Genomic DNA, 21350 nt, shown 5'->3' on the forward strand with positions numbered 1-21350 from the left:
GCAATGCGAATTTCCATAACAAAAACACACGGGCAAAAAGCCTGTCGGTAGAAGGTGGGCCAGTAAATATTAACTTCATCTCAAGACAGATTTTGCATTTTTTATAGTTTTGCTCACATTTATACCAGACGAGTGAAATGGGACATGTATTGAAGCGAGACAAGAAGGCTGGGCACTGCTCCTATGCCGTTGCATGCACAGCTTCTCCCCAGTAATACTGGTACTCATTTTATCTGCCACAAATGGACATTACTAAACAACGAAACAGCGAAACAAAGCACTAAAACACCATGTATGACCCCACAATACATTGAACACTAACCGACAAAGGTTGGATTTGAGATTAAACATCGTTGTAGGCCTAATTAGGCCTAAAACGTTATTGCTCCTAATTCATTGAGATTAAGATTAGGCTTCAGATTAAGACTGGGATTAGGAGCAATAACTTTTTAGGCCTAAAACGATGTTTAATCTGAAATCCAACCTTTGTCGGTTAGTATTCAATTTTATTGTGGGGTCATACATGGTGTTTTAGTGCTTCGTTGTGCTATTTTGCAATGCCCACCACAAATGGATGGAAAGCTGAGTGAACTTTGGAGCACACAAGCTGGGATCCGAACCCAGAGTGCTGATGCTGATCCACTACACTACACGCACTCCATGAATTAAAGCTCTCCGGTATAAAAGAGAGTGGTGTGTAAATTACAGTCACCACAACACCAGTAACAGTCACCACTGAAGATAATCATGTCAATGGTTGTACTGTTGATCTTACCGGTATCCTAGTTTCCTAGGGCTATGTTAAATTCTAAACAACAAACGAAGGATTGACTGGGACCATGGATCTAAGTGCATTCTGTTCACTTTGCCATTGTAAACAGACTACTGATGTTTGCATGAAGTATTGTTTGAATTGCTTAGTATTTGCTTGGTGGCGAGTCTTCTGGGTGGTGAAATGACTAGATTTACCCAGTTTGCTACTAATAGCCCACAATCAATGAAGTGGCAATATCCAGACTTCCATTTTGAAGTTCATAGTATGGTCTCGTTTTCATTGTTGCAGAGTTCAATGAAGACTTCCGTACTAAAGAATTTTGAAATTTAACAATGAAAGAGTCAACCATGTCTGATTGTTAGTAAAACGTGCAGCGTATATTAAAGCACTACAAGTTCTTCGTTATCCAAACCCCAGCCTGAAAGGTTATGAGTATGGTTGCCGCCCTCTCAGGGTTTTTGCTTAGAGGCAAAATCACAGCGCGCCATTGTAGTTTGGGTAAGTAAAGTAATAAAGTATTACTGGTATACATATACACCTTATTCCAAAATGGCCACTGATTTGTGCGGATACAAATTGACCCTTGTTGCCTCGTTCAAGATAAAATATTCTTTTGAATTTTAAGCTTAAGAACGAGGCATCAGGGCTTATTTGAATAAAAACAAAAGAATATTTAAATGGCGGCCATTTTGGAATAAGGTGTATAGTTCCAAGCGGAGAAATCATTGTTTCCTGTAAATTGTCACGTAAAATATGGGAAAATCTTAAATATTCCATGTGAATAAATTACATGTTAAGTTTAAATTCTTTTCAAAGCACTTACTGGTATTTTCCTGGTCAGAGTGCAAGACTTTAACCCATTGACTCCCAGGGGTTCCCCATTGACGAGTAAAATGATACAAGTCTGGACAGTTTAGGCCGGTTTGGCGTCAAAGGGTTAAAACATTAATGTTAATTTATTTGTTTTCTATATGTTCCCCCACATGCAAAGGCAGCGTTTTTCACAAGGTTTTGAAGTAGAAGTTTCAACTTTGGAAGTAAGAGTTGCACCTCACGAGTCATGCACATTTAATGGGCCTTATGCGTGATGACGTGTGACAAGCTAATTTCACCACCAAGCCTTGTTTGCACAAAATTATTCACATCATTTGGACATGCAATACTGTTTGCAGTGGGTTTTCTTTCCAAGTTTGCTCTTTTGGGATTTAGCTCATGCTAAAATTAATGAGTTTGATTTTTGAGTTTGAGGCTTGGTGGTGAAATAAGCAAGTCAGACGTCATCATGCATAAAGGCTATTCTAGTTTTGAGCTTCGGGAATTTATCATTACACTTGTAATGAAAATAGGCATCACAAATAGAAAAGTTGCCATAGGATGTAACGGCCAACGGATGATTTTGAAAACACTGACAGGGTCATTTATAAATTATACACATATCTACTTATGTACATTATGTTGACTATGGGAAAATTTTTTCAATGAACAAACCAGGCTAAAACAACAAAGTAAAAGGTTATTTTTGCTTTCAACCTCCTATTTTTGACAGCCTTGTAGTTTAACCATTAACAGTATAGGTTACAAGAATGAAGGAAACTCCATTAATCACTGAGGATACAATTTCCTGATTTGTACAGAGACTCTTCTTATTAGAGCCAAAACAAAGGAATAGAGAACAGGCGAGAAAATATAAGTTTAGACATAATGGCTAAATGCCTACTCAATGGAAGGAATAAAAATAATATTTACAATTTTTGTAAAGCATTGTGTACCCACCATTTCCTTATGGATCTGAGAGTATATTGGTAGTTACCGGTATTCACTCTTTCATTGGACATTAATTTTGCAGTGATTCATCGAGAAACAGGAAGTACTGAGTCCCAGACTGTCATGACAGTGTGAGCATAATTATACCCTGACGTTTGAGTTCCACAGAATGAGCTTTTATGGTATCTACCTTACGATCAGGCGCTGCTTACTGTGATAAATATTTTGGAGTTTTTCATTGATAGAGAAGAAAGGTCATAAAGTAAGGATTGTAATAAAGGGAACAATTTTTATGTCCAAAGGGACACACTTTGGTAATAAACTGTGAGTCTTCCAGGGAATTTAGAGGTCTGAGAACAGGATGTGCAAGTAGATGGATCATTGCAATTGCAGTTACCAGTCAAAGTCACTTGAAATCTTGAGTTAACAGACTGAAGGCGAGAAAAAAACTAAGTCATTGAAATAGCCTCCAGCGTTATCACCGCCACCAAACACTACAATTTCTTCTTTATCTTCCCGGTCATTTTCCACTGCCAGATACAAAGCAACATGACCAGCTCTGGCTGTCAGCCTGTCACTTGTCTTGACTGTTATACATGTTAAGGAGTCTGAGGAAAATAAAATGAAAATTTGGTCGCTAGATTTGGAAGGCTAGGGAAAATAGTAATGGAAACTTTATTTGTCTTAGAATACAGTTGTAAATCTCTCTATGTATAAGAAATTAACAACTGGCTACTTGAAATTGAGTGATATCCTTGTATATTTAATGGTGGGATGAATGTCACATTGACGTCCTCTCACAATGGCATTCCTTGAACAGGAACATAAAAAAGGTACTTGCTACTAGTTGCTGAGGGGTGGGGGTAACCTTACAATAATTGACTTGCATCCCATTCAGGAGGGAGTGGTAGTCTTTGGTTTGAAGGGTCAAGTGGTCTGAACTGATTTTACCTTTGATAGCACGGAAGATAAGGAAAGTGTTAATAAAATAAGACATTAATAAGCTAGTTAAATCTAGAACCAATCCATACCTATATTAAATTATGTTCAAAGCACATTACAAGTTTGGAGGGCCTCACAGAATTGCTCAATTGAATTGAGCAGGAAAAAAACACTGAGCTGTAACCATTCAAACTCAGTAAGAGGTATTTTTTGTTTATAACAATACCAGTGCAATTTCTACAAAGAAATCCCAGGAGAAAATGTTTTGGCAAGTGAAGTGCCATTTTTGGACGTGAAGTGGATGAGCAAGCAACAAAGTCGTCCCACGTGCCATTTAAGACATCTAAATGAGATGAAAGACTTTTTGAAAGTCTAAAGGATTGAGTTTTAAGGGGACCAACTTAATGGTCCTCAGCACTTTTATCTCTTTGTATCTATTTTACCTATCAGCTAAGCTTAGTTTTGTTGATTCTGTTTTTATGTGCTAACTTAAATTAAATTAAAGTTAATTAAATTAAATTAAATTAAAGAATTTGATCAAATCTTTGCATGTTGATGGTATTGTTAAAGGGACTTCTTATTTTTGTAGAGCCAACGCTGAACTTACCAATATTAAAAATAAAAGAATCAGTAAGAATCTGATTTCCATCATATCCACCATGAATAAATACCCTTTGTCTCGGAAGAACAGCAGAAGCATGCCAACTACGAGGAGAGGGTAAACAGCCAGTGATGACAGGGGATGAAAACTCCATCATAGCTGTATAAAGATATAAGTTAGAGTTTATAAGGTATTTGACAATAATATTCATTTGTGGCAAAAGTCTTTGACCAGATGATAATTATTAGGGAACTTATTGACCAAGGATGACGATGATCTTGCCTATAAGGATGCTATAATATTATTATTACTATAAATAAATAAATAAATAAATAAATATATATATATATCAGTGCAGTGCTGATGTCTGGGATGGAGGTTAAGCTTATAAAGCCACCCCAAATGTCCCACACAGGTGGTACATCTAAGCCATGCCAGTCAGTGCTCAAACTAGCGAGCTAGTTTGCTAATATATATATATATCTATATCATTTCATTTGTTGCACGTCTGCTGATAGAGTGCTCAATAGTAGAACCAGAGCGTTAATGCAATGCAATGCCGAACTTAGGAAATCCCAACATTACACATATCACTCATCTTTCTTTCAAATTTCTCACAGCTGCTTTGGGAATGATTAAGTTTTAGAATAACAGGCAGGGAGCAGTATTTCAAGCCCAGATAACTTACCTAAGTCGATGATGGACACATCATTAAAACACTTTGGGAAATCCCAGCCTCCAAACAGAATTAATCTGTCTTCTATTAAGGACGCTGAATGACTAACAGAAAAAGACAGAAAAATCTCACAGTCAAGGTGGGGACAGGTAGCGCAGCTATTACAACATCTCCTGAGATTGGCTCAGAAAACAATGGACTGAAACAAACAACCAATCAATGATGAACCCTAACCCTAAAAACAATAGAGCTGTGTCCTAAAGGGATCCAATTAAATTTGAGCTTGTAAAGAGCTACATATCAGGCCAGGGGGGGGGGGGGGGGGGGGGGAAGGGTGGTGCTGGTGGGGGCTTACAAAGGGTTGACAACAGCTCCTGTCACTCTTGTGGGTTGTCAAAAGGTAGCTGGCTGCCAGCAAAATATCAGCAACTACTTTGCCTTTTTGGCAGGCTAATCTTCTGCACTTTTGGTTAGCAGATATTACAATTTCCTTCTTTTTTATTTCCTATTTTTCAAAACAGCCGTCAACTGCAAAAACCTTCTGGCAACACTGAACAAAAGTGAGAACTGCATTCAACAATTTCCCTACCCTGATTTGGGACTGGGTGGTGTTCCTGTGGTGAGAGGTTTGTACCAGTTCCTTGCATCGGCATTGAAGATATAAAGGTCGTTACTGCAACTGTCAGGCTCTGGATCTGGGTTGGGATAAACACCACCAAACACAAGAAGCTCACCATTGAAAAAGTTACAGCTGTGGTAAGCTCTAGTTGGAGCGTTGCCAACGGCCTACAAAAAGTGGTGAGAGAAGTTGTTATCAATGGTGTCACAAGCATCCATAGAAAAGTACAAATGTGCCTCTGAACAGAAGTCAAACATACAACCTTCTGGGGCCAATTCAAGTTAGCGCTAACCGTTGGTTAAGAGGTATTAGAACCTATAGGTTAATTTCCATGGTATTTAACGCTGGTTAGGGCTAACCATGCAGGACCTGATCATTAAGGTTTGGATATTCTACGCTGAGCTACACATCACGAGCAGAAACAAGAAATTAGCAGAAATCAAACAAGTTTCTTTGATATTTGGTAAAACAAATTTCATTCTGATGTTTGCCAATTGCAGTAAAACAAGCCCTCCATTGTAAAGGATGGTGTATTTTATGCCTTGCAAATGAATCAATGAATAATAAGAGAGTATTTGGAAAACCAAAACTGGCCTTTTGTGTGGGGGATGTCTATGGTTGATATAGTTTACACAAGCTATTTTTATTTTCTATATAAATCTCTTGTCAACCTCGACGCCATAGTAGTCTTGTGGTGTGGGATGCCTGTGGCTCACACAAACTAGAGAGCAAACCTTTTTGCAGCAGCACATGCCCATCTAAGTGAAAAAAAATTGTGGGTTGAGTTGGTTGGTTCTCTACTGTGCGAGTTCTTTATGACAAACCTTAACGGCAGACCACGTGTTTGTTTGAAGATCATAAATGTTTACATCATTGAACCATCTTTTGTTTTTTGATCCTCCATACACATACAAAACTCTCTTGTTATGATCAAAGGTGACTGTGTGCCCAATCCTCCTGTCAGCTCCACCACTCTCGTCACAGGTTTCTTGGTGCCATGTTGCACAACCTGAATCAAGAGAGACGATCACTAAAACAAAAACAAGCTGGAATGACTATAAAAAAACCACAGGGTGTGGTGAAAAAGGGATACGGTAATTGGCCATTTTATTAAAGTTGTTTGTTCAGTGACCTACCCTATGAATGGCTGCCGGTGACCTAGTTTTGAAACCGGAGGCAGCTTTTATCACTTAAATTGTGTTGACAGTAATTCTAATTAGTCTACAATAACATTAGAAAAGCACAAAGGTCTCATTAAAATGCAATTAAAATAGTTTATGAATTATGTCAGAGAGATACCTGTGAAAGGCCTAAAACCAAACTTTTTTCTATTTATCCTGGAGCAAATGGACTTGACTACTTCAACAAAATATTATTATCATATCTCACCTCACAGCAGATATTCAATGAAAGTGACAAACTACTAAGAATTGCATAGCAACACAACAAAATTTTAGTTTTCAGACTATTGCTTAATTACTGCATTTAACCTTGACCCATATCCAATGTCCAAATGGAGTCTTTTGACATCTGCATCTTGCCTCCTTGACCTCCAATCATTACTGCTCTTCGCTTTTCAATCAAACACATGTCATGGCCCCAGCGACATGATGGTACTATGAGCAGCAAGAAGAGATGAAAAAAAAAATTAAAAAAATAATAATAATAAAATAAAATAATAATAATAATAATAATAATAATAATAATAATAATAATAATAATAATAATAATAATAAGAGACAAGAAGAATGGCCAATTTCACACTTGCAATAAAATCTACACCTAGCACATAGAGAGACTTACAGTGTAGGGGAATTAAGAGAGATTCTTTAAAAGAAAAGCCACGTGTAGCTTGCATCTCTGTGACAAAGTCAAAAGACTTTTCCAGTTTTACACTTTAAAAGACGTAAACCATAGGACTGTACAACTTACAACAAAATACAAAGACTAAGAACCCTCTTCTGTGCCTTGTATATCTTGTAGAGGATTACATCATAGGTTGATTTTGCAACATTTTAAGTAACAGGAACAATCTAGAGGGAGATGATGAAATATCTTTCAAACAACCAACAGTATGCTTTGGAACTGAGGGAGGTTACTAAGACAGCTCATACAACACTTAAATTTTCCAAATTGTTGAATAAACTTCATCACAATCTCAAACTGCCCAGCCACAGATTTAAAGTCACAGTCAGAATTAATAACTCACCGGACTTGGTGGTTAATGGAGTGCCTGGTGGGGTTAGTACTGCTGTTTCAGGGCTTGATGAAATGTTCCTGTGGCAGTCTTCAAAGGAAGCTGAAGCATGCTTTTTGTTGCCCTGAGAAAGACTTGGGTGAAAAGACAAAATAACAAGTAAAGCATGAATTCACCTTTTTATCCTTTCTTTGAAGGGTTGGATGTAGTAACAACAATCCACACACTTTTTCAATGCTACAATAGATACGTAAATACAATCTTGACATCAAAGACCTAGTTGGGGATCTAGGAGAAAACCCTTTATTTTAACTGTCTCTTACTCCAGCCACTACTGCTACCACAACCAAGATGTCACTGCCCTGGCTACCACAACAGTACTGTAACTGCAACTGAGACAACAATGAAACTACTACTACTGCTACTGTGCCAACACACGTAGACATTGAAAAACACTTTCTGTGGCATTAAATTTCTTTAGAACAGTGTTCCGTTTCTATGTGGACATAATCAACATTAGAATATTTTGGTTTTCCACAGATCATATTGATCTGCACACATTTTGTAATTGGCCACTCCAATGTTAGTTTTAGGATTTCATTTTCATATAGGGAACACTGTAACGATTTACAGCCACCTTTGTTCTACTCCTGTTAGCTTGTGCTACCCTCAGGCTGCTTTACAATTAGTTCATTCGGTTTTTACCATTTAGAAATATAGTTCGTAACTGTTTTACCAGTAAATCAACAGTTCATGAACTTCATTTTTTGGTTATACTGCCCTGTCGAAGCTAAGATAACCTGCTGAGACAGCTACCACTACCACCACCACCACCACCACAGCGCAAGGGCACTCATTGGTTGAAGGCCAGTCTTTGATTACAATACTGTATTTAAGCTTCACCATGAAAACAAAAAATAAATCTTACAGTAGTTTAACCCATTTGGCTCCTGGAAGTGAGATTTAACAGAATGATTTTACTCTGTCTAACACCAGACAGCTCGAGGCATCCGGATCATGTTTACTGTAGGTAGTGTCGATTGCTATGTTGACCGCTTTGTTGATTGATAGTCGGTTGACAGTCAGTGGAGAGTCGGTCGAGAGAGCGAGAAACTATCAGCTGACTATTGTTTGTTATTTCGTAGATGCACCTCGACCGAGTATCAGTCATATGTCGGTTGCATATCATTGTGTGTTAATTTAGAAGGTGAGTCCAATGGCTTTCTTTTTAAGCGATGACATCATTAATTAATGTTATCATGCGATTGGGGGAAAATGTTGCAGTACATGGCAGGATTACTCTATGAAGCAAACCGAGGAGTGCTGGGAACTATGGAAATGGTAATCTTTTTTCCAGTTTCCAGTTTTTCCAAATTCAACTTATTTGTTTCTGCATTGAAGACAGCAACAGTCTGTTGACTGGTACTGTTTCGAAAACTTTGAAAACCATGCACCAGTCGGCCGCCATGTTTACAAATCTGTGCGCAGGCCACCCGCGCCAAAGTTCAACATCATATTAGTCAATCAAAAGGCTGATATGACAATTTTTCACTAGTGAAAATAACAATATAGCCAATCAGAGCGTCGATACGTCGTTTTTCACCAGTGAAAAAAAATCGTATGACCAATCAGCTGGCTTCTCTAGCGCAAAGAGACTATTTTAAAACAGCAAAGTGTTTCACGATCAGTTATTGATAAAATGCGCTGATAATGTGCAGACGAAGGTGACAAAATATCCACCAGAATACATTCATTTATTGTGGGAAGAATTTAATTTACAACAAGGAAAATACTCATACATTCTCATTACATTATCCCATCTGGATGACTGGAGGACTCAGGTGACTACTATGGCGACCGGACATGTCCCTTTTTGACCTGCTTTATCAAATAAAGTATCGATTGATTGATTGATTGAATCTTTTTGCTCTGTCGTTTCGCTTTATACTGTGTTAAAAATAAAGACGACCATGCATAACAGAAATGAATATTGAATGGTATTAAAGTAACTTTTGATCAAAACAAAAAAAAACATTAAGAAAAACAGTATGCGCCACATTAATAGCAATATTATCTTAACTTTTAAGGAAAAACAAATTGAGCAAAATTAACGGACTAAAAACTGTACAGACCGACAAACATCTGTACTGATATATGTCGAGCATCTATATTGGCCGACTGTCGCCGATATATCTAACAGCTATCCTCTGACTGTCGACCGAGTGTCAACCAACCATCGACCAAGTGTCGACCGAGTGTCAACCCATTACTGGCTGATATATTGGTCAAGTATTGACCAACTATCGTCAAAGTGTCGGCGAAGTGTTGGCAAAGTGTTGGCATGGTATTAGTGAACTGAAAGCTACATCAGCTGACATACATCTCGACTGACTATTGTCTGACTATCGACCGAGTCTCGATCGCTACGTTGACTGAGTCTTAAGACCGCTATGTCGACTGATATTGTGACATTTTCAAAATGTATTTTTCCATTAGTACAGCTTAATTAAGCCCATGGGAAAGGAATTTCATCAAAATGTTTAAGGAAAGTGGGCAGGGTAGTAACTGGGTAATTCAGACTCACTCCACAGATTGGTGGATTTCGTAGTATCACAATACTCACGTCTCTACATTGCTGCGCCTTCTTTTCTTGGACACTACTGGTGTTTTATTTGCTTTCACTTCTGAATCAATTTTCTGTATCTTTGTATATTCAGCAAAACTGAGCTTTTGTTGTTTCAGATTTTGAAAGCTGCTTGGGGTAACTGGACTGTTGGCTCCTTCTTCTTGCTGTTGTCTTATTGGTGACTGCATAATCCCATCTTTGCTTTTCTCGTTTTCCTTATCATCACAAGCTAAAATTTTCTCTGTTCTTAAAATCAGCTTAGCCATTCGACCCTGGAAGAAAAGAGGGTATAATTTTTATAATAGTCAATTTATTTTCCAATATCTTATATATATATATATGTTTCATGCAAAAAAGAAATGAGAAAGAAAGCTTTTCAAGAGTTTGTTGTAAACTTTAACGCCACTGACTCCTAGGAGTGAAACACTTTAATTGGCAAATGGGAGTGGTTCAAGACTCAATGGGTTAATGAGCTATTTGTTATGTTTTGTTAGGCACAATAGCAGCAAGATATGAGTTTCCATGCACTCGCGGGGTTTTTTTTCAAAAATTGTAGGTTAAAATTTCAATAGGCACAAGTTGACAACTCCTTCAGTTTTTGTCTTCTACACTTGAAATTAAGACCAAATGATAGAGAATAGACCATTTTACAGTTGTAGCTAAGTTATCTGGCTTAAGAATGGAAGCGACGCTGCCGGTGACCCTGTTTTGATACAAACCTTCATGCTTTTGTAATGTTAATTTTATGAACAACACAATTTACATGATAAAAGCAGTGGGAGCCGTATCAATGCAAGGTCACTGGCAACCTTGCAGACATTCATAGGCTAGGTTGCTGCACAAACAACTGTAAAATGGCCTATTTTATGCAGAATAAAATAAGTTTGAGTTGCTTTATACCAAAGTGAATCCTTCAATGTCAAAAATGCATTTAAAGTAAAGCATGCCTAATTTCGGAAAAATTGCAGAAAAATCCTGGTTTTGGGGCACCTTTCAGGAAGAAACGACTGGTGGTGAAAGGGTTAAGGCAAGTGCAGTGCAGCCCAGTGGTTATAGGGCACTTGACTTGAGATCCGGGGATCCCGGGTTCAAGACACGTTCTGACCACTGGTTGAATTTGTTCCTGGTAGTCCCTGGTTCAACTTCTCAGCTGTAGTTGTAAATAGCCACCTAGCTTGCCTCTGGCCAGTAGGGATTCTTAACATTTGTTGTTGAATGTTCTGTTCTGTTGTGATTGTGTTCATTGGCCCGGAAAAGCCCCTATGGGGAGTGTTCAATTAAACTGCAAGTATGTATGTATGTATGTATGTATGTATGTATGTATGTATGTATGTATGTATGTATGTATGTATGTATGTATGTAGGTAGGTAGGTAGGTAGGTAGGTAGGTAGGTAGGTAGGTAGGTAGGTAGGTAGGTAGGTAGGTAGGTAGGTAGGTAGGTAGGTAGGTAGGTAGGTAGGTAGGTAGGTAGGTAGGTAGGTAGGTAGGTAGGTATGTGTGTATGTATGTGTGTATGTATGTATGTATGTAAAAGGATTAGAGATTCTCAAAGGTATTTTCCCGCAGATAAATAGCCAACAGATCAACAAAATCATCACCTGCTCAAGAGCTGCCTGGCTCTTCTTCAAAAATTTCTTGGGCCATGCTTCATCCCAACAAAGAGCTTTGTTAGTACTTGTTAATGTGCCTATCCTTTTTGTTGGAACTTCTACATCAACAGAAACTTCAGCAACAATCTGTTGTCCTTTAAAATGCGTCTCCCACTTACCAAGACAAAAAACTATGATTTGGCTTGGCAAAGGAAGCTCAAAATGGAGATGGAAGTGTTTCTTACATTCTCCTGAACTACTGTAAAGATAAAATTTTAATGTTAAAATATCTTGAAATGCAATAGCAACAAAAAATTATGAGACTAAAAATAGTGTTTGTTGATTGTGCAATCAACAATATTGATGACATCTGAATCAACAGAAGACAAGGGTTCTTATCACTTTGCCAACTGAATCCTTAAAGAATGTCTTATTGTTGATAATACTATTACTGAAATTTAGTGAAATGAAACAGTTAAAAGGAGCCGTGTCACACTATTTTAGTCAAACTTCAAAACACTAAAAGACGTCCTTGTATCAATGAAAACCCTTGATGTAGTTTTGTTGCCAATTATGACCACTGAAGTGCACTGATGCTATTCTTTGTTGTTTGTAGCCGAGGATGGAGAAGATGGAAATGGATCGAATAGTGTCTTCATAAAGACATTAAAAATTAAATATCAATAACTCTTTGTGCTGTAAATATATTTCATATCTTCTCAGTGGGTTGTCAGGGATGTTGTATGTGTGAGCTGAACTCGACGAAAAACAAAGGACTCTGCAGAAATTGTGTCAAGTCTTCATTGAGTATGTGCAAGCTGTTGCTTGGAGACAGTTTCAAACCCATGCCAAGTCTCCACCAAACTCCTAGACACCATATTGATTTTTGTACTGAAGGCTCGACTTTGACCTTGGCCTTATCAAAAATTATGATGCGGGTGCTGCCTAAACCGGTTTGACTGGAGTTATTAGCCTAGAAACTTGGGCTGCGATGACTTAAAAGACTTGATACGATTTCTGCAGAGCCTCTCTTGCTTGCCCTCTGATGAGTTTTAGAGAGGCTCTGCTCACTATTACTACTACTACAATAAAAATAAATATAAATAGAGAACGAGCAAACCACGAAAAAATTGGTGGAAGGCAACCCTGCTTTAATAAAGTTGATGCTTCCATAATCAGACACCAGGGAGTGGAAAGTGTCTATATTGAACTTAGGTGGGCCACTTAAACAGAGGGTTATCCACATACGAGTTTTCAAACAGAGAAATTTCACTATGGTTGAGAAGGGTGGCAGTTGTCCAAACATGACTGCATCCTGATTGATGAGAGACTTTCAAACCAACTTAACACAGTTTAAAGAGCACATAAAGTTTGAGTTGACCTAGATGTTCTTAAAGCATAATTTATTTTATTGGTCTTGAAAGCACAAGTGTTACAAATTATTATAAATTAAATAACATTATTTTCAAAAAAAACAACGAGTTTAAAGCATTTATGTAGAAACAAAAAACACCAGCCTTTCCACTACCCATCTGGGTTAAAGTAGGAGATTTTGACTAAATGATGAGAATAGCAGCTTGTTAGGTGCAAGACATAGATGTGAAAACAAATGCAGTATAGCCGCTGTTACACTTTGAAACTTTTAGCAGAAACTTATGCGCATTATGCAGCTGCGAAACAAGTGTCAGCAGGCAATTTGCACTGTGTGACATAAAAGGTCGAAACTGAAACTCAGGTCTTGAAATGTTACCAGAATTCCACAAAACAAGTCGATACTAGTTCCATGGCCTTAGTGTGTAATTTGTGGTTTCTGATTGGCTTATGCGGCATAGTAACAAGACCTGTTTTGTGAAATGGTGTTACATGGTGAATCTCTTGTTTTTATCACCACTGCAATCGTTGCAGAAGTAGAAAGCAGTTCTACTTTTCCTGAAACTTGTCTCACAATGGAAGTTCAACAAAGTTTCATGAAACCAATCCTGTGTTACATGGTGTAACGCCTGGTGAAAGTTGTTTTGCAATTATGCTTTTGCACATATGTTTCAGCTAAAAATTTCAATGTGCAACAGCAGCCTTATAAATTAAGCTTTTAATACATGTTGGTTTGTTTTGATTATGGACACAATGCTATCTATGCAAGTCACATTCAGGCACTGAATTTCAACTTTTACAAATCATCCCTCTAAGAGTGCCTAATTTCTCAGAGTCTTGTAAAAAGTGTGAGGGTGGACACCCATAATGAACTAATGGTGTGGTACTTGATCAGCCTCTTTGGCCAGGAGGGGTGGTTAATGCATAAAGAAATTGTGTGGGTTTCTAATCGAGGTAATTAAGACTTCATAGCATCAGTAACAAATTTAATATGTAGATCTTTCGATCTTCATCTTAAAAATTGCGAAACTTTTATCTCTCTGAAGGCTTTTAGCAGTGAAAAACTGATTTCATTTGTACTTCAAAGCGTCGTCCATTTAAAAGGAGAGCTAGTAGTATATATAATTTCAGCTTCGCACTCAAGAGTGAAAAAAATTGGGCGCGCTTTTAGCTATTACCTGATGGAGCGACTCAACTTTCTTGGAGGTTCCCTGAGATTAAAAACAGCATACAATGATAGCGACTCTTCCTCTGTACGACCGCTTGCCTTCGGCGAGTTCATATCGAATAATCGGCAAAAGATAGAGTGATATTTCACCTAAAACAATTCATGAAATCTGCAGATCCGATGAAATGTACACGGCGCGCGCTTTTTTTGAAATCTACTTTGCTGGTGTCCATCGGATGTTCTATCTGTCCCACTCCACCCTCATTTTTCCTGAAGCCATTCAGTTACTCTTCTATTTTTTTCTCCAATCACAAATTAAATTTCCTTGAAATTAACAGATTAAAGTTCTTTGAACCTAACGGCATCGAAAAATTTGTCTCGTTTCTTTTCATCATTCAACATTCTTTATAGTCTATCTATGTTGTTATCAAAGAAGACTCTGAGGCTACTCTGCCCGTCCATTACTGCTCCCACCCCCCTAGTAAAAGCATTTTCTACAAGGAGATGCATTTTGGGATATCATTGTGCTTCATTTTGCAAGGACTGCAAGCAATTTAATCATTGCTGGGTTTACAGTTGCAGGTTCTTAAACCCATTCAGACTCTTTATTTACAATATGCCAGTGAAGGTTAAGGTTGTTTATTGGTAAGAAATCATATTGTTACCAGGGTGCATTCCGCATAGACCCCACGCCGAAGGTACGCCGAGGGCTTTTAAAATGTACGCCGAATAGGCCACAAGTCTACGCCATTGGTAGCACACTACGCCAAATATTGCCTTTATCACTCGCTTCAGTACGCCGACATTTTGTTGATCGCACGCCGGTACGCCGCAAAATTTTAAAACCCACGCCGAAGATCTTCGGCGTACCCTAAACTAAATGCACCCTGGTATTGTTAGCCTATGATAATGACACTCTTCAACGCATTTTCTCGAGGAAAATTATATTCCAAGGACAATCTTGACTCAGCATAAATTCTCTCATCATGGAAATTACCATGTAAGCCAATACCTGTTTATCGAAAATAGCACCTTTTTTTCTTCGTTGCAGTGGTGGATGAGGGTACAGGCCCAAGGTAATGTACCTCAGTTGTTTGTTTCTATAATGCTGGCTTACCTGCCCCATTTTTGCGGCAGATACTTGTTTTGTACTTGTCAACCAAACTGAAAGTGAAGTTAATTGCACCTGTAATTTTATACGGTTAACGGTTAATATATTGATAGGCCTATCTCATGGAAAATTGTTTTGAAAACTAAGAAAAAGGTGAAGCGACTACGGAATACAGACCCATTTTTGAAGCACTATCACTGAAGTGGAGCTGTCATAACACCAGAGGAATGTTTTTTCAAGGTCGGAGAGAACGCTCAGTGAAATCTCATTTGACCTCAGTCCTTTGATACCTGAATGGCAACTACAAGTTCTCAGGATCTCTCTGGTTTCCAAGATGGGGGCCACACCAAATTTCCTACCCTGGTGGATAGCGCAGTTGCCAAAATCCCAACCCAGGGAGGGCCATATGCTGCAAATTCCACATGGTTTGCCCTCCTTCTGGTCCCTCAGGCTTAACATTGATAGGTGCATAAATATATGCTTTGTTCTTGAAACCAACATAAGCCCATAAGCCATATTATTAGGCTTTTCAAGGGTTAGAGAGAAATAATGGAAAGAAAAAGGAAAAGATTAACACAGAGCTTCTTCTTGGAGCCATCCGGCCCCCATTACAGATGGCAGAATTCGTAACGCCCTTTTTCAGCACCCCTTTAAAAAAATACAATCTGGGTGGTTGATTGCGTGAACAATTAAGGTGCCTTCATATAGTTTCCTGACTGCGTGCGAACTGGTTACTAAAAAGTGGCTGATGGCGCGAGCTTTAAAGTTCATGTGACTGACACAGGCACTCCCAGATGGAAAGTAAACAAACTTCGCAAACTCTTTTTTTGTCAAAAATTTGTGGATGTATCATCTTTTTGAAATGTTTACCTGTCCGTAAGAAGGCTACTAATTCTTTGGAGTCCAACAGAAGGTTTAAAAAAATCATTTCCCACTGTTTTGAACAACTTATTTGATGCTAACAACCATTGATTGAGGGACACAGCCGTTCTTGGAGTCATGAACGCTACAGAAATCAAGCAAAAATCGCAAAAGGGGAATTCCCGTATTTGTAGACCAAGTAAAGAAGATACTTCTCCAAACTTTGTCCCTTTTTGCGAAGAGCTTGAGGTTGAGCTCTCGTTCTAAATTCATTTTATTTCTTTGCTCATGTTAACATAAGATGTCAAGCAGAGGTAAATGCCTGCATGAATAGGGTTGGGAATTTCACACATCCTCAAATGGCGATCTTGGTGAATTCCTATTCTGTGACGTATGTTGTGCGGTGGAAAAAATGGGAAACTTACACTTGAAATATCTCCAGTTTTCTTTGGTGACATTTCTTCAAATTTTGCAGAACTGTAATAGACCATATTCGTATTCTCAGTATTGGACTGTAACTAGCTTGCAATGGAGGCTAATGCGGGGAAATCTTTTCAAATGCAAATACTTTTTAATATATTCCCCCGCATTAGCCTCCATTGCAAGCTAGTTCCATTCCAATACTGGGAATACGAATATGGTCTATTATTACTGATAATGCCTTCTGTCTGCCAATTCATCAAGAATTTTTTTAAGACAATTTTTTGAGTGGAAGTAAAAAACACAGATTGCTAAAAGCAATGAAACTACCTTTGTAACCCCTATTTTTTTGGCCTTCAGAAGACAAATTTCATGTAATGTCAAAGTCTTGGAAATTTTTACTGAAGGAAATGGAAGAAAATCAAAATAAAAGCAAAACAAACACTGTAAACAGTGTCCTAATTCCAGGTAAAACCTCATTAGGTTAACAGTGATGTTTGAAAAGAGTAGTTTTGTCTTTTAGCAGTTTATTGCGATAGACTTCAGAGAGTTGCGATTAAGAGCAATGCGAAAATTCTCATAGTGGATGCTAGCGTGCGCAAAACGAACAGCAAACAACCATATGGAACAAACTTAAAAAAAATTTTTTCCTTCTTCAATCATGGAAAGAATGGATGCGTTTCATAGTGGTGTTCTTGTTGAATTTGCTGTTAATCTTCTGGACCTTGGTTAACCCCCTCAAACATGAACTGCCCCCCGTTGATGAGTAAAATCGTCTTCCATTACAGTTAATCTGTGTCATTCCTGGCAGGGGAGGGTTAAATTAACAGGACATCCTAAGTTTGTCTCATTTTGTGGCTGCTAAAACCCTTCTCTCTTGACTTACTCTAGTTTCTGGAAATCCAGAGAAAGATCTTTGCTGAATTTGACGATGATGAAGTTGAAGTGGTATGTGAGAAAATGACTTGTATTCTTTTCAAAAAAACAGTTAAGGGTTTTAAGAAAACATGTAGTTCTAAAATGGTGGACTGTAAGTCTAAAGTCAAAATTGATAATGTCCCTAGAAATTCTTTACATTCTTTACAGCGTGAAGACCCCAACTTAATTGCTGATTAAATGACCCATTTATGGTAATCATACACGTACAGGAACTACTTCATTTTCATTATTGTAACTTCTATTCATTGGTACAAACTTAAATCAAACTTAAATCATCAGTTTTGTTTTTCACTGATTTCAACAATAAAATTAATATTGCTACTTTGGAATGGTTTAGTGGGTGCCATTTGGCATTGTGGTTTGATGATTTTGAGTCACTTTGTGGCTTTCATGTTTTTAATGGTCAGCCAAATGAACATGATTGGTGGCATTAAAAGCAAAACTGTTGGTTGATATTAAATTGAACTTCAGATACTGCTCACCAATGCAAGGTGCAGTAAATGATTGCCATTCTATTGTGCGTTGTAAGTTATGCCTTATGCCATTTTGATGGCATAACCTACTATGGTGACCATGGTCACCAAAATGCAATTATTGGTTTTCAAAGATGAAAAAAGTCAACTCATGATGAAAACAGATTATTGAGACATTCTAGGGAATACTTAACCCATTGACTCCCAGGGGTTCCCCATTGACGAGTAAAATTGTCTGGCCGGTTTGGAAGTCAAAGGGTTAAGTGTGTTTTAGACTGTCAAAGTAAAATAAAATACTGCGTGGATGATCCTTAAAGTGCCCCTCACCCCAAAATATTTTTTTTACCTGAAATGAATCTTTGCAACTGTTTGAAACCCATTGCAGCAATTTTATCCTTTTTCTATAAACAAATCCTGCAAATTTATAGGCTTCAAAAGTTGCAAAAATCCAAGCATCTTTTGTTCACGACTGAGTAAGAATGGGAGTGGGTCTATTCCTGAATTGACGTCACAATCAACTTTGCATGCATGTGTACAAAGAGTTAATTAATGCAATGTAAATCACTTTGTGACGTCAAATCTGACTCGCCTGTGAACAAAAGATGCTTGGATTTTCGAAACTTTTTAAGCCTATAAAATGGCACGATTTGTTAGAGAAAGGAAAAACTGGCCGCAATGCGTTTCAAACAGGTGCAAAGATTCATTTTAGCGAAAAAAAACATTTTGGGGTTAGGGGCCCTTTAAAGAATGTCAATTGAAACTGTAACCTTAAAATGGCAAGGAGTTATAATATTGGATTGGCAATAATTATATTGTATTGCAAATTGTCACTATTCTTGACGTGTGTACTTTTTTTGCATTTCAGGAGGGGGAAGGGACACCTGGAACAACAGGGTGGTTGGAAGTAACAGTTAATGGAAAGCTCATTCATTCCAAAAAGGTTTAACACATTATTTTTAAATAGATCACAGTTGTTGAGATCACTAAAAAGACAGATTTCAATGCATAGTGTGGTTATAAAGAAGTTAATCCTGTGAACACACTAGTCTGAAAACATTCTCTTACTCTTTTACCAGAATGGTGATGGATATGTGAACAGCAGTGCAAAGATGCAAAAGATTTTAAACGCAATTAAGGCTGCTATTGAGTCCAATTGAGTGTCCACAAAGTGCGAAGGCAAAATGTGCACAGTTAAGGTAATCTTGAGTGCTAGGTGACATTAATTTTGATTGATGATAACAATTAAAAAGTCTGATGTAATGAAACTGTGAGTGGTGAAAGTGCCTGCAAGAAAGATGTTATACAAGTTGCTTTTCAGTTGATGCCAAGCAACTAGGCTGCATATCATTTTTATCACATGCACATAACAACCTTACCTTTGCTTTCTACAGTTGCATTAGCAAATTTGGATTGCATTCTGTTATAAAGCCCCATCGGTTAGAGCCTAGATGTAGGTCATAGCTAGTCAGGAGGTCTTGTAGCTGAACAAGTAGAGCATCCACTCAGTATTACAGAAGTTGTAGACAGCCGGGGACTTCAATTAGCATATCAGCTACCATATACCATTGACTCTTTCTTAGATCATCAATCAATGCTCCTGCAGACCTTGGTAGTTTCCAAGGGGGCATTACCTATGGTTAACCAGTGTTACGGCATTGGTGATTTAAGCATTTTAACCTTTGCAGTTATTCAATCCATAGATTGTGTTGTGGAGCCAAAATTACTACTTCAAATGTTACATCAACTTACATGTAAACTGTCTTGCTCACAAAATGGCCATTTTGTATTTTTTTTTAGCTTGAATCAGATCTTTGTTCCAGTTGGATGATCTTTTATGACGGGAGCAACTTAAAAACCAGTGTTTGGTTGCCTCCTCGAATGGATTGCAGTGATTCCATCTGGCGAGTCTGTGGAAAGCCCATTGTGTTCATTGATCGTCTTTTGAATCCATGTTTGTGTCGTTGTTTGTTTGTACAAATTATTTCACACTGAAACTAACTCATTCGAGTCTTCTTGTTTTCTAAAAACCTTATTAATGTTAAAAAAATTCCAGAAATTTTAGTTGTAGGTTGACACAATCATTTCTCAGTTTGCGATGCAAGTTTTCACAGTAGAACTTTGGTAAGAGTCCAGCAAAAAGCCATCAGTTGAAGAATGAGGAACAACATTGGTCAAAGTAGTGATAGATGAAATAAGCTTTCCCCAGTAAACGTTCAGCTGTTTTTAGTGCCTATCCTAAGCACATAGTTATAACATGCCTCCTTGAGTGGTATGGTTTTGCAATTCTGACATTGCCGCTTCTTGTCAAAACAACTTGTGTTACGTAACCTCGCTTAGGTTGTCAGATATCAAAAGGGATAAATCTTGCCGTTTTACCTCTTCTAATCTTGTATTATCCCAGATGTTTCTTTAATTCTTCTGTATGATCTCTTTATAAGAGTAGTCTTGCCAGTTATAATTGCACTGTTAATGTATGTCTCACTGCTGCTTACATTTTGGAACTTTTTTATTTTGCTTTTTTGATCTCATTCAATACTATTGTATTGTTTTACCCTTTTCAACTTTCTTTCAAAGCCTTTTTTGTCATCATGTAATAAAAGAAAACTACTTGTTTCGATCAAAAAACGAATGTGAATCAATATTGTGTTGTTTCTGCACCTAATGTCAATGGTTTAATAAACTGTGTTTCCTTTTAAATGTGTGATTCCTTACTGTGTAAAGGAGGGTTCTTAATATAATTATCTTATGGAGAAGAAATCACGTTCCCATTGGAAAGTCTTTTGCAGTAAATCTATTGAGATTGAGGTGACGCTGTTGTACTGGTGCACCAACAGAAGAAGCTAATGAGAGATCTATTGTTTTTGTCCATCCATATGTACATATCAATATGTACATCAGTATGTACATATCTATATGTACACATCTATATGTATATCGGTGGGTGGGTATAGCAAGCCCCAGGTTTTAAAGTCCAATAGTCCCAGAATAATGCAAGATGGCAAAACAGCACAAGTGTGCTGTTCTCATATGAGAGATTTTCATTATCACATATAAACATGCCTCTGCTTGAGTTACTTATGACGGTGAGGCTTAAATGAATAACACAGGTGCTACAAGTATTTTTGTTTTGTTCAAAAATTGATTGTGGAATCAAAGATTTCTGGGAACGTTAGTGGCATTTGGTGGTGGTGAGTTAACCGTCAATTGCTTGGTGGTG

At 37.7% G+C, this 21350-nt stretch overlaps 1 protein-coding gene and 1 long non-coding RNA gene across 3 annotated transcripts; one reads left to right on the forward strand and one right to left on the reverse strand.

Annotated features, from left to right (window-relative positions):
• Positions 1-514: 514 nt before the first annotated feature.
• On the reverse strand, positions 515-14572 carry LOC137980170 (uncharacterized). 2 transcript variants are annotated; one of them, XM_068827554.1, is made up of 10 exons: positions 14340-14572; positions 11800-12046; positions 10198-10472; positions 7587-7708; positions 6868-6993; positions 6202-6386; positions 5348-5544; positions 4771-4862; positions 4089-4241; positions 515-3147 (listed from the first exon to the last, which is right to left on the reverse strand). In XM_068827554.1, the coding sequence occupies exons 1-10, from the start codon at positions 14441-14443 to the stop codon at positions 2963-2965; spliced, it is 1686 nt and encodes a 561-aa protein (XP_068683655.1). In that variant the 5' UTR covers positions 14444-14572; the 3' UTR covers positions 515-2962. The 2 variants fall into 2 exon arrangements, with proteins under 2 accessions (XP_068683655.1, XP_068683654.1); XM_068827553.1 differs by having other exon boundaries at positions 516-3147; positions 11800-12049; positions 14340-14571.
• Positions 14573-14838: 266 nt separating this feature from the next.
• LOC137980180 (uncharacterized) lies at positions 14839-20830 on the forward strand. The gene is made up of 6 exons (XR_011118458.1): positions 14839-14974; positions 15381-15405; positions 17613-17669; positions 18999-19073; positions 19210-19329; positions 19931-20830. It is a non-coding gene; the product is annotated as an uncharacterized lncRNA (long non-coding RNA).
• The last annotated feature ends 520 nt before the right edge of the window (positions 20831-21350 follow it).

Source organism: Montipora foliosa, chromosome 12 (assembly GCF_036669935.1).
Source record: "Montipora foliosa isolate CH-2021 chromosome 12, ASM3666993v2, whole genome shotgun sequence".
Taxonomy (NCBI): Eukaryota; Metazoa; Cnidaria; class Anthozoa; order Scleractinia; family Acroporidae; genus Montipora; species Montipora foliosa.

Coding starts and splice junctions, on each gene's coding strand:
- LOC137980170 (XM_068827553.1), bottom strand. CDS start 14,443: ATGAACTCGCCGAAGGCAAGCGGTCGTACAGAGGAAGAGTCGCTATCA. Junction 12,050..14,339: donor AAGTTGAGTCGCTCCATCAG/GTAATAGCTAAA, acceptor TTATCTTTACAG/TAGTTCAGGAGAATGTAAGA. Junction 7,709..10,197: donor AGGCGCAGCAATGTAGAGAC/GTGAGTATTGTG, acceptor TTTTCACCCAAG/TCTTTCTCAGGGCAACAAAA.